Genomic DNA, 13,177 nt, shown 5'->3' with positions numbered 1-13,177 from the left:
CAGCAGTTTGAGATAGGTGGCGAGGCAGTGGAAGTGGTAAGCGAATATATCTACTTAGGCCAAGTTGTGACCTCAAATCCCAACCACGAGGCAGAGATAATTAGAAGGATCAGATTGGGGTCGGGTGCATATGGTAGACATTCTCAGATAATGAATAGCAGCCTACCATTGTCGCTGAAGAAGAAAGTGTATGACAGCTGCATCTTACCGGTACTCACATTCGGGGCAGAAACCTGGAGGCTCACTAAGAGGGTTCAACTTAAATTGAGAACGACTCAGCGGGCAATGGAGCGGAAAATGATAGGTGTAACATTAACGGACAAGAAGAGAGCGGAGTGGGTCAGGGAGCAAACTGGTGTTAAAGACATATTAATAGAGATTAAGAAAAAGACATGGACGTGGGAAGGGCATGTAATGCGAAGGCAAGATAACCGCTGGTCATTAAGGGTAACAGAGTGGATCCCTAGAGAAGGCAAGCGCTGCAGGGGGCGGCAGAAAGTTAGATGGGCAGATGAGATCAAGAAGTTTGCGGGGATAAATTGGTCACAGTTGGCACAGGACCGAGGTAATTGGAGAATAATGGGAGAGGCCTTTGCCCTGCAGTGGGCGTAGATAGGCTGGTGATGATGATGATGATGATGATGATATTCGGTAAAGCAAAGGAAAAAATAACGCTTAGCCTCCGTAGCAAGTCAATCAGTAAAGGTCAGTTCATCAGGTAAATTTATTGAATGGTTACCTGGGTATCTATTCCAAGCGCTTCCGCTATTGGTCAGTTTAGACGCGTTGGACACTTTAGCCGACTTTCGCATTCCCTGCGCTAATAAGCAATTGCTGCTGCGGCGAGCTGTTTACCTGTGCTCGGGTCGCCCTAGTCTACCAATATGGGCGACCTCGCTTTCCTTGTTGAGTGTTGAACTGTACGTGGCCTAAGTTAACTAAAAGAGGAGTCGTCCACCAATCCTTACTTTGGAAAATGTGCACTTGATAACTAGCTTCACAGACACCTTTAGTCCTGAGCGACACAGTGGCTACAAAGGTGTGCGATTAGATTAAGCTACAGATGTCTGGTAACTCGATGGACAGAGAAGAAAATTCTGCAGCCATGACATCGTACCGATCGCGTAAGGCAGGATCTGTTTGAATTATATCAGAAAGGCGGTCGTCCTTCACTCATAACCGCAAGGCTCGTGGTGATGTTGGTTACGCTTTTAGTAACGTCAAACTATTGGGCCCCTACAGGCTTGGACATCAGCGCCGACCTCAAAGAACTCGGCCGCACCCCGGTAACGGTTGTCTCCGCTGGCGTCAAGTCACTCCTGGACATTGGACGCAGCCTGGAACTTTTGGTAAGTCTCTTTGTAAACCAGAGCGTTTTCCATTTTTCTTAAAAATTAACCATGTCAAAGTGCGTCTGTTTCGCGTCTAGAAAGCTAATTTCTGTGTTGGTGGGGGGATCTGGCCTGCGAAACTATTAATAATACGAACTATTGAGGAAGCAAACGGCAGTGACAACAATACCACAGGTTCGTCGAAAGGGGCTGATTTCAGCCTTTTGATAACCCGTCAGAGCCTTTCTTTCTGGCTAAGTTACAAAGGTCAGTGAAAAAGGAGGGCTTGTTTAGGGCGGTTTTTGTTCCCTCAGACGGTTTGCCGAGCGCGTCCGTCCAGCACCTACGTTGGGAGTTCAGCGGACAGGAGGACACTGCAGCCTGATACCATTACAAATGTATGGTATGGTACCGTAAATGCATCTCACAGCTTCTCCGTCTTGAGGTTCGAGATCCCGATGGATAAAGGTTGTCCATCCGGAAGGAGGACAACCTCTTTCCGGACAACGAAGGACCCGTTGTCTGGAAGGAGGCTCTTGAAGAGAAGAGCTCGGCAGACGCTCGACTCCAGGGCTAAGCCGAACAACGCCGTCATTCTTAGGTGACTATGCTGAAAACACTGTCCTAGAGCTTCGCCGAATCGGTGACTGGACGAAGAGTGGTTCCCGAGGAACGTCTTTGGCCTAATAAGGCAAGCTACAGAACAACACCGAAAACACAACCGCATGGCTGGAAAGCGGGAAGGCAAATCCACGCTGAAGCTCTACCAGACATATCGTTGCAACAAAAACGCGATTAACTAGCTTCACTAGGTATATTTTAGCCCACCAGTACTTTAGCCAAGCACACAAATATAAAAGGGTGATGTTTCGCGTCAACGGAAATGTCCAACGCAAACATCAACGCACTCATAACGGACGAAATCCTACATAAGAAAAAAAGCAGTTGAGTAAGTCGGGTGTCGACGAGGGCACTTCTCGCGCTGAGAGCTGACACTCGAGCTTTCGGCATTGCCCTGAGCTTGCCTCTGTTTGAATTGTACCGTAGGTGCGCCCGTTCTCTGAAGGCTGCTGCGACCGTTTGAGAGGACATCGGTCATTCCCCGAGACAAATGCCGAGCGCGCCGAACAAGATTCCGAAATTTCCACTGCTAGAGCAAGGTGCGCGCTTTCGTTTTCGCAGCCCGCGAATTCCGCAGACGCCCGGCTCATTGCGAGCCCACAGCGCTGCGACTTTGCATGCGCGCACTGGAGCTATTTCCCGCACGTTTTGCCTACCTGGTAGTGCCTTGCCGTTTTCGCAACACCGTCAGTAAGAAACTACACAAGGGTGTTATCCTTCTTCGACTGGCACAAGATCCGTGCTACCCTGTCTCTGAATACGGCTCAGCCACATGCCGCTCGGCAATTCCCGGAATGTCTACGAACTCCCCAGGCGGTTGCTCGGCATCGAGTACCTAAGCTGGTGGCGCAATCGACTTGCTCACTCACGACATTGTCATTGCTCTCAGCTGCACCGCAAACACCGTTTTGGCCCTTCACAGAAGGCTTTGCAAAAACGTCCCTCGAGTCTGAACTCCTGCCCGAAAAAAGACCTTACATTTCAGCAGACTCGTGCTGCCTCGTCTCGGTAAAACATCGTTACCTCACGAACTGTGCGCGTTGGGGTCGCACTGTGCTCACAGGGTAGCGGTGCGCTGAATTGTTACAACCTCTAGTGTTACTAAAGGTTACCATCGTCTGCAGAAACCAGTTCAATACAGGGCCGGCACCATAATCAGACATTTACGAAAACACAGTTTACATAACTTCCAAAAAATGTAGCAATAGTGAGCCCCATACGTCATCGAAGAAGCACATGTACTTCCGAAACTGACGCATTGTGTCCAGTAGAGTGGGGGTGGGTCCTTTGTCTTCAGTAAAGTATGCTGTTGGGCTAGTTGCTTCATTGCTTAAGGAAAAACGAGCGCTACAAACGAGGACAGAAAAAACGAAGAACGACGAGACAGATGCGCTTCTGTCTCGTCGTTCTTCGTTTTTTCTGCCTTCGTTTGTAGCGCTCGTTTTTCCTTTGTCTGTCTAGCTGCCTGTTTGTCTGTAAGGATGTTGTATGTATGTATGTATGTATGTGTGTATGCACGCATGTATGTATGTATGTATGTATGTATGTATGTATGTATGTATGTATGTATGTATGTATGTATGTATGTATGTACATACATACATACATACATACATACATACATACATACATACATACATACATACATACATACATACATACATACATACATGCATGCATGCATGTATGTATGTATGTATCTATGTATGCATGTATGTATGTATGTATGGATGGATGGATGGATGGATGGATGGATGGATGGATGGATGGATGGATGGATGGATGGATGGATGGATGGATGGATGGTCACTTCGCTTTAGGTATATGGGTTTCAGAAAACCCGTCTGAGGGTTTAATAGGAATAAAAACTGGTCGCAATTATCCTATTCGTGAAATAAAGAATGTGCCCTCCACATTTCAAGTTCAGGTGCCCAGCGGTATATGCAGGGTAATCATAGGGCAGACACCCCAGCTTGCCTCAGGACACTCCGCGAAAACACAACGGACATTTTAGGGACTAGTATGTTGTTCAGAGGGAAGGAATATGTATAGATCTTGTATAGCACCGAATTTGAGTAACTTGGTTTTAGCCGATTTTGGCAAGCGTATTGCCTCAGTCGCAGACCCAGCAACTGTTGCCAGGGTGACTACCTTGTTTTTAGATGCGACGCATCTCTTGCTCTGAGGCATGTCCCTCCTGCGTCTTTGTCGCGGCGTCCGTCCGCATTCCTCCTCCGTTCTTCTCTCCCACAGCTGTGTGCAACACTCTCACTCCGGCTAATTAGCATACCACAGCTGGCGCGCTTGTTTGGGCGCGCATCGCTGCGTAACGCTGCATTAACAACTTCTCCAGCGCGCGCAAGTGCGCGCATGCGCGACGCACACCCCCTGCGCATGTGCAACTCTCCCCCGTTCTTCTCTCCGACAGCTGTGTGCAACACTCTCACTCCGTCGCATTAGCATAACAACAACATCTGCGCGCGCGCTTCGCTCCGCTCGCGTCTGCTCCGGTGCGCAAGTACGCGCATGCGCGACTCTCCTCCGCTTTCTCCTCTCCTTGAAGAGCTGTGAATATAAAGCGGGTAGCGCACTGCGGCGGTTCAGTCAGCGCTCGCTCTCGTTCGACTCTGCGTGACTTTGCTTGACGACTCCGTGCTTGACTTGATTCTTCTGATGAAGACGTGATGGAAGCGACGGTCCCTTCAGCGAGTGGGCTGACACAATCCAATACCAGCGTCAGAGCAAACGCTGAAGGCAACGTTACGACCAATTTAACCCCTCGATGCGTCGCATCACATCAGGGTTCCCTCGCGGGAAGATGAGCGTAATTTTCTAAAAGGGCTAGAGCTTCAAGTAGGAGCCCCTGTTGCCGAAAGTCCTCTTGACGTTTTTAGAACAAATGCGGAATGACTTGGGTTCACGCACGAAATGCCAGGAAACGGGTTCTTCAGTATCTTGACATATGCATATGGATAAACCGTGAAAACGTATGCTGTAGGTATAATCGGCGACATAAAAAAGAAATTTTCAGTTTTAATAATTCTTTAGAAAGAAATTTCATAGTTTAAGAAATTATCCCTTACTTAAAATGAAAACTTTACAAAAACCTCCATATCTCTTTACGTCAGTTCATATTCATACCGCATATTTTTAGTGCCGCGATACTCCGTTCGTACGAGGGAAACTATTTAAGTGTTGGTCCGTTTGACTTCTATGCCACTCTCCCCCCGTATCCTTGCCAGAAACATTTTGTGAGTGTGTATTCGGAAAACAACGGTGGCTCCTGTATTCGTTGTTTATCTCTGCCTCTCTCTTACGAAAATATATTCCAGTTAAATAAACAACTGGTGTAAGAAACTATTTTCTTAGGTGTTCATGCCGAAATGCAAACTTCACAAATAAAATTGAAGCCCGTTTCCGCATGTTTGATAAATTCTGTACCCGCAAGCAAAACACGGTAGCGTTTCGGGTAGTTTATTTTTCTAACCTTTCGGAGGGCTTATGGAAGTACTGGCTGACAACGCGAGAAATAATGCCCAGAAGGTACAGTGACATCCTGTCCCACTACCGCTTGGGACGAAGAACCTTTCCGCCGCCACATCCTAACATGCCTCGCGAAGACACGTTCATCTACAGACAGGTACAAACACATTTCCACATGGTACATTACTACACTCAATGCATCCGATATTGTACACATATACTTATAAATTATGCCTAGAGCCATGCACTCTCTACCACATTGTATGGGAGTGCCGCCACACACCATCCCTTGCTCCAAATCCCAATCCCTCATTTGAGCAGTGAGAGGGTTCGTTGACCAGCTCCAACCCGGATCACCAACAACATCTGGTAGACCGGGCGAGACCGGCTGCCAAGACCCAGGGCTTCCTAAACTAAGGTCCCCCACCTGGCGGTCAACCCAACAACATTGATTGCTCAATTAGACGTTTATTCCTCCTCCTTTCAGAGGGGAACACTGTAAAAGCCCATTTTGTGCACAGCAAGGAATAACCTTCACCACGCCGAAGCATTGAGCACAACGCATAGGGCAACCACGGTATCTACCTCGACCTCAAGGGCCACGCATATGAGTGGACACGGGATGCATGAAGCCATCAGCACCAAAGAGTCCTGACAAGACGAAAATATTTTCATCGGTTTTGTGCAGCGCTATACAGTTTCCGTGAACAGAACTTCCATATTCGCTGCAGGAAACGGAGGGCGTATGTGTAGCCGCCTTCGGGGAGAGCCAGGAGTTCCCGGCTTTTTTCACGGCCCACAGCGGACACCGAGCTCCTTGGCGTGTCTCGGATGCCAGTGAGGCTGCAGCCATGATCGGTAGGTAAAACCTCGGGTTTTTTATCGGGTTTCTATAACAGGACGTAAACGAAAACCGGAGCTCAAGATTGACTTACGAGCATAAAAGTGTTGTTATCGCGGAATCATTGTGTCCTGGCTGTTACTGAGGGGATCGTTCGTAGTAAATAACTCTATTACATCGTGAAACGGTATGGGGAAGATACGAGCCACTGAAAGCCTCTATATGAGTGCGGGTGGGTGAGCAACAGAATAGTGCAATAGTCTGTGCTACCGGTGATTCATACTGCCTTTTATGGGAGTGAATATTTCCACGAACCATGCTGTTTATTTCCACGAACCGAGTGAATATTTCCACGAACCGACTGCGCCGGGCTATGTTATCTGTTATCCGCGGGCCAAGTGAAGCGCATGTTCCATTCTTTATGCCGCACGTGTTATCTCCTTTCATAGGGAGAGTGCTTCGAACTGCGTCACCAGCCCAGAATAATCTTCGTTGATATACAGTGTTCTGGATACGATTCGACTATTCGGAAAACCCTCGCGCCCAAAGATAAATGCCCGCAGAGCACATGCCGCGGCATTCGATTCGCCGACTTTCGCCTACGAGGGTCACTTTGTTGACTGCTGCTTCGCCGCCTGTGTATTCTCTGAGTTGTTAGGGGAGCACAAGTTCGCTCCAATAAACTTGTTTTTTTTTTCGTTTAAGCCAGCTGCGTCGTCTTTGTCTACGTGACAATAAGAAGGCGACGCCCTGTTGAAGTGGATCTTGTTTTTGATGGTGGGATGATACTATCAGGTTCAATTGTGGCTCGGGTATAAGAGTGCAACCGCGTGAGAGAAAGCGTGTAGCCCAGCGTTTACAGCTTCTTCTACAGGTATTCCATTTCTGACAGTGTGACCATGCTGGCAGGTTCAAATGTTGAGGACAGACGAATGTTGCACCGGCAACTATTCTGGTAATGGTCAATGTGTGGTTTAAATTTTTCTTAAGCATACATTAAGTAATTGAGGCTTGGGAAATGAAAGTAAATCGTAATGCTCCGGCCGGCGCCACCGAAAAATGAGGCGGCTTGAGCCAATTACAAAATAAAAGAATTGGCCCATAGGCAAATTTGCGAGATTCAGACCCCCCAAGAGTGAGAGGAAATGCAAGTGGTAAAGCTACTCAAAGCGACACCACGGCCAGGAAGCGGGCCCGGAGAGACTCCCCTGATTTCCCCTGGCAAGTAGCTGAAGGGATAGGGTTGTGAGGGACTCAGTAGGAGAAGGGAGGAAGTTATTAGAGTTTCGAAGGGCAATGGGGACAGCGAGTTTTTGCCGTGATCCTTAGAAGGTTCTTAATAAAATTGCGGTCACTGACCAAGTCAAAAGAATAAAATTGACGTTTCGGATCCCCTACGGAATCCTTGTTCACAATGAGGCGAGGCAAGACGTCGTCGCGGTTTTCATGCTGTCAAGATGCGTCGTAATGATCGTGCGTAGATACCGGCATATTGCCCTCTGTCCGGTTGATGGTATCTGACGTCGTTTGAATAAAAAGTGATTCAACGAGGAGCCTGATGTTGCGTTTCTGTCTTTGGCGATGATTGTGGCACTGTCCCAGTCAATTTGGTTATTATGGGCTTCCGCGTGTTCTGCGAGAGCATTCGCAGTGACGTTCTTTTTGTTTACGTCACGTTTTGTTTACGTTACGGTGTTCTTTGAGGCGTCTCGGGAGCTTTCCAGTTTCACCGACGTATACGCAATCGCAGTCGCCACACGGGATCTTGTAACTGACACCAGGGTACTTTTCTTTCAGGAGCTTGTCCTTCACGTTCACTAGCTTGCCACGAAGTTTTGCGCAGGGCACGTGGGCAACCCACAAGTCATAATTGGAAAATACCCTGGAAAGGGCTTCGCTGACGCCGGCGACGTAAGGGATTGCCGCCCTGGAGTGGAATGTTCGCCTCGGTGCATCTTCGGCAGGATGCAAAATTCGCTGTTCGATTTGCTTGATGAATTTCCGCGGGTACCCGTTCTGAGATAGTTCTTGTTGAATCTTCTTTATTTCTCTATCTAGTTGCTTCTTATTATGAACTTACCACCTGACCAGACGGACTTCCGTCGAACCCTGGACTTGGAAGGTTCCACGGGCTTAACGCAAATGGTGTGACATGACAAGCAAAATACGTGCTGAGAATGCTGAAGTATATTAATGAAGGTGCGGCGAGAACAGTGAGACGTCCAAAAAAGCTGGACGTTCTCGTGCTGCAGTAATGTTGTCGGCCAGGTAGTTTTAAGTTCCCGCAGTATGGCAATGCACAGCGGGTCGACAACCTTTTCAATTCCTTCATAAGTGTGATGAATGCCCTGGAACTAGCGAAGGAGGTCGCATTTCTCATGTGCCCTGTCGGTGCATTCAAAGTTGGTCAAGTAAGCTATCGTGGTCATGGCTTTCAGAAAAGCGAGACGCAGCGGCTCGTCTCTTTGGGATTGTCGTATAGGTAGTATTCAGTGAAAAGTTTACCTGTCAATTGCTTCGCTTGGCAGCACTAGAAACGGCCACAGACATGGCCGCTGCGCCACGAGCATGGCACAGCTTGTGCCACTGCGCTCGCACGCCGAAGAAAAAAAAATTCCCCAGCACCTCCCCGAGGGGGATTGTGAGGGTGCAGAAATGCATTGGGTGCACCGATGAGTGTGATGCGATTAATGGCGAAGAGAGAGGCGAGAGTGGGAGCGTAGTCATTTATTTTTTTCTTTTCCCACACCCGTCATTTCCGCTTCGTTATAGAGAAGCGTCTTCGAGACCGCGTTGAGCGCAACTGCCAACTGCAGAGGATCGTTCACGTCAAAGTCGTCGGGAATCGTTTCGAACTCACCGTCAGCATCATCGACGTCGTCTTCCTGCGGTTCCTCTCGTTCGCCGCCGTCATCGAAGTGATCGAGCCGACTCCAATCGACCCGAACGTTGATGGCGCGATACAGCGGGGTGTGTTCCAGGTGCTTGAGCCAAGCCAGGATGCTGCCGCGCTTCACCAACCCGCGCTTGTACGTTGCCGGACTCATCAGCCTCCGCTTGATGTGAACGTCGAACGCAACGTCCTCGGGTACCATGCGAGGAAGGCACCGCACAACCTTCGATACGTCGATGGGCACGTTCACCGCCTGTCCCTTGATTCCAAACTGCCCGTTGCCTCGAGTCAGCCGCCTGATGCTCATGAAGGGGAGTCGAGGCGCGATGAGCCGCTCTTCGACCGGGTTCAGATCGGGAAGATGCGCCGGCCGAGGAGGATAACGGTAGCCAAAACTCACGCAGCCCTCCTCTTCGCAGCTTTGTCTTCTTCTCCTTCTTCTTCTTCAGCGGTTCCCCTACGGGAAGATGACGATGGTGGTTGAACGCGAAGCTATCTCGTGATGGATTGTTTGGTTGGCCAATCCCTAGGGGCATCATGCCACAATCATCATCAGACGCGCTGCGGACGCCGGCCAACGTACGCAAGACAACCCCGGCTCTAATGCATTTCTGCATAAAAACACCGGCGTGCGTCGTCTGCTCCGTTTCAACCCGATTCTCAACGGTGGGGTCACCACAGCACTGCTGTCTGAAACACCGCAACTGTGAATGCTACTCTTTAGTGTACGCGTGTTTCCGCTCTTCATCAGCCCAAGTTTTGTACACTGTTTACCCCTGTTGTTGTCATCCAGTGAGGACGAAATTTTGAAGTACAACGAGATATTTCCGCGAACCGTGCATTGGGTTTGCTTATTTATGTTTTGTTTTTACCGCCCGGCTGCACCGGGAACATTAGCGACCATGGGTTTGTCTTTGAAGTTACCGCTACTCCCTTTTCTCGCTCCTCAAACTCCACTTCCAATATTTTTATATACCCTTTCTTTCTTGTTAGGTACCTCCTTTCCCACGTTTAAAGTTTATCGTAGCCAACCGGACTTTTTCTCCTTAACCTCACGGTCTTTGACGTACTTTCTTATCCTTTCTTCCTTCCTAGCAGACAAAACAAGGCTTCGCATTCCGGTGTCCCTGTTGAAAGGATGTTTCGCGTTAGGCTAGGCAGAGGTAACATCTTGGCCCGCCATTGTTCCGGGACCCTATCCATTGCCTGCGTTGGCTCTGGTTTCCATCCAGTCTTTCTTAGAACTTCTCTCCCGTGTTTAGTCTCGCTTAGGCGCACTCTTTGGTTTGAAAGGTGTGCCTCCACGAGTTCGTCCACGGTATTATGGACTCGCATCTCATACAGCCGTTTTTCTTGATGTATATACGGGCAGTCCGAGGGCTTGTTTGGTTGCCTTTCCTACGATGGTGTTAAGCTTTTCCTTTTGTGCTCTTGATAGGTGCAAGTATGGTGCCGAGTATGTGATCCTTGTGATCACGAAGGCCTGTACGAGGCGTAGTGCGTCGTTTTCTTTAATTCCTCTGTTCTTCTTTGCCACGCGCCGCAGCATTCCCCAGACTTGTGCGGACGTTAAGCTGATCTTGTTCAAGGCTGCGTCCTCCTTCCCGTCGTTCCTGAGAATAAGGCCTAGGATCCCGCATTGTCGGGTGGGTTCGACTTGTACGCCATTAATCTTTATTGTTACGCTGCATCTGGATTTCTTGCCTGCACCCGGCTGGACTATCAGGAGCTCGGATTTTGGGGGGGGCGCAGCTCAGGCCACATCGGAACATTGAACAGTGCGCTCGGGCCACATCGGAACAGTGCGCTCCAGTTGTGTGTAATTCGTCGTCCTTGTCCCGCCTACCGCCAGCAATGTTCCGAGTAAAAAACCAACTAGCCTCATTTCAAGCTCAGGCCACATGATTCGTAGACCGTCCTATTCGTAGACCGTCGTTGCTGCTTTCTGTATTTCTTCTATCCACCCCTCCGATCCGGACCTGTTTTCGTCGGCGTAGAGTGCGTGGTCTACGCCGTCGATCTGATTCAGCAGTTTCGGTAGGGGTAGTAGCGCCAGGTTGAACACCAGGGGCGATATGACGGATCTCTGCGGCGTCCCCCGTTCTCCCAACGTGATTGGCTTCGTCTCGGCCTCCCCGATGGTGAGTATTGCTGCCCTGTCCTCAAGGAAATCGCGGACGTAAAGGAAGGCCCTGGCTTCACATCCGGTTCCGGTCAAAGTCCGCAGGACGCTGGCGTGGGTGACGTTATCAAACGCCCCATTAAGGTCGAGGGCGAGGATGGCTCTTGGGCTCGCTCTGGTGGCCTGCTTGATGACAAGTTCATGTAGTTGCGCCATCACGTCCTGTGTTCCGAGGTGTTTGGGGAAACCGAACATGGTTGCCGGCATTTGGTCGGTCTCTTCGAGGTATCGTTGTAGCCAATGCAGGACCATTCTTTCCATTACTTTGCCCACGCATGACGTGAGCAAAATGGGCCGAAGGCTGTCGATGGGCGGGGGCTTGGCTGGCTTCGGGATGAAGCGGACTTTGGCCGTTTTCCATTCCTTCGGTATGCGCGATGTTTCCCAGGCTTCATTGATGTAGCATAGGAGCTCGTTGGCCGTTCTAAAAGTTCTTCACGACTGGCAGGCCCGGATCGCTTTGTCGGCAGCCTTTCACACCCTTTCAATGTGGACCACGTTAGCACGCGCTAGGACCCGCGGCAACCGGCTTCACGAACTTGGTGTACGTAGCGTGAACTCCGCGTCAGTGATCCCCACTTCAGGCGCCAACGCACGTGAACTGGCGAGTAGAAGAGCACGTGACATTTCACTCCAAGAACGCTGAACAGAGCGTTCTTGAAGATTGAGCTGACGGACGGAGGGCGCTCCGCACGAGGCGTGTGCGCTCACGTGCGCTCGGTGTTTTTTCTCGGTATTTGTTGCAAGCTCCTCACGTTGCGCAAGCCCGTCCGACGCCACGCGCTCCCCACAAGGCGCGCGCTCACGCGCGCTAGGTCGCTTTTCTTCGTAATTTTTTTTGGTAATGCCATACGGCGGAAATAAAAGCTTAAACAGCTCTGCTGCTAAATCAACCGCCAAGTACAAGTTGCTTGGCATCGACATCCCAATTCTTATAGTGATCTGTAGATCGGCCATTCGGCGCCGCTTTTACATGGAGACTAACATCGGTCAAACTTTCAACGTTTGTTTGTGTTCGCTGCAAGCTTGTAATATTGTTAATGTTCCGGATGGATAAAAAAATGTTTGTCGTCTAATATAGACATTGCAAGAATTTGTCACATCCCCTCGTTGTTTCCCTCTTGCTGCAGCAAGCCGCAACGCCCTCCACTTAGACGGGGCAGTCCTGCTGGCGGTGCCCATTCCCAAGGAGTTTGAAGCGGATGGACAAGTCGTTGAAGAAGCCACGCAGCTGGCCCTGAAAGAGGCGCAGTAAGTTGGAGCGGAGTAACACCTTCTGAATCGAAAAGTCTCCTGCTTGTTAATGTGTTCGCTTTTTGGGCACGGCACCGAAAGCATTGTTTTTTTGTTGTTGTTGTTGTGCACACGGGCGTGTCGACAGGCGTTGTAATGACCTTCTTGCTAAGAATAGCACACAACCTTGGTATCAGCGCCATGGTGTCATTCCTTTGTTCTTTCATACTAGTTGGCGCCGTTTTATTTTCTCCGTCACGCGTCACCACGTTAGTGAAGTGTTTGTTGTGCAGAAGCATTTTGTACATATCTGGCGCGTGCCCGGAGGTGGTCAGTAATCCATCTGTGTGCGGTAACTTACAACCTCAGGAATTGCACGTTCTGTGTGTAAAACCTTGAAGAGGGATGCTTGTGGACGTGAGGCTTTGGAATCCTGGGAGGTTGGTTTTACCGTTCAGTGGGAACACAGCGGTTGATTCCCTTGGTAATTCACGGTCACGGCCAGGCAACGGGCACACACACGTCAGCTTTGAAAAGGTTTATGAGGTTCTGCTTTAGTTATTATCTCCGTCAAATTCTTCTACCTCACGCTA

The 13,177-nt window shown here is 49.6% G+C and overlaps 1 protein-coding gene across 2 annotated transcripts in view; it reads left to right on the top strand.

The window, feature by feature from the left end:
• Nucleotides 1–13,177, top strand: part of LOC144176057 (pseudouridine-5'-phosphate glycosidase-like) — a 307,408-nt gene that overhangs the window by 142,634 nt on the left and 151,597 nt on the right. For both annotated transcript variants that reach the window (XM_077705179.1, XM_077705180.1), the window contains exons 7-9: nt 1,243–1,349; nt 6,167–6,293; nt 12,482–12,602. In XM_077705179.1, coding sequence (XP_077561305.1) covers nt 1,243–1,349; nt 6,167–6,293; nt 12,482–12,602 — 355 coding nt within the window. The remainder of the gene's footprint in view (nt 1–1,242; nt 1,350–6,166; nt 6,294–12,481; nt 12,603–13,177) is intronic.

The sequence above is a fragment of the Haemaphysalis longicornis genome, unplaced genomic scaffold, assembly GCF_048455015.1.
Source record: "Haemaphysalis longicornis isolate Haplotype H1 unplaced genomic scaffold, Haemaphysalis longicornis Haplotype H1 scaffold_3, whole genome shotgun sequence".
Taxonomy (NCBI): Eukaryota; Metazoa; Arthropoda; class Arachnida; order Ixodida; family Ixodidae; genus Haemaphysalis; species Haemaphysalis longicornis.
The sequence above is the reverse complement of the archived record's forward strand: the minus strand, read 5'-3'. Positions and strand labels throughout refer to the sequence as shown.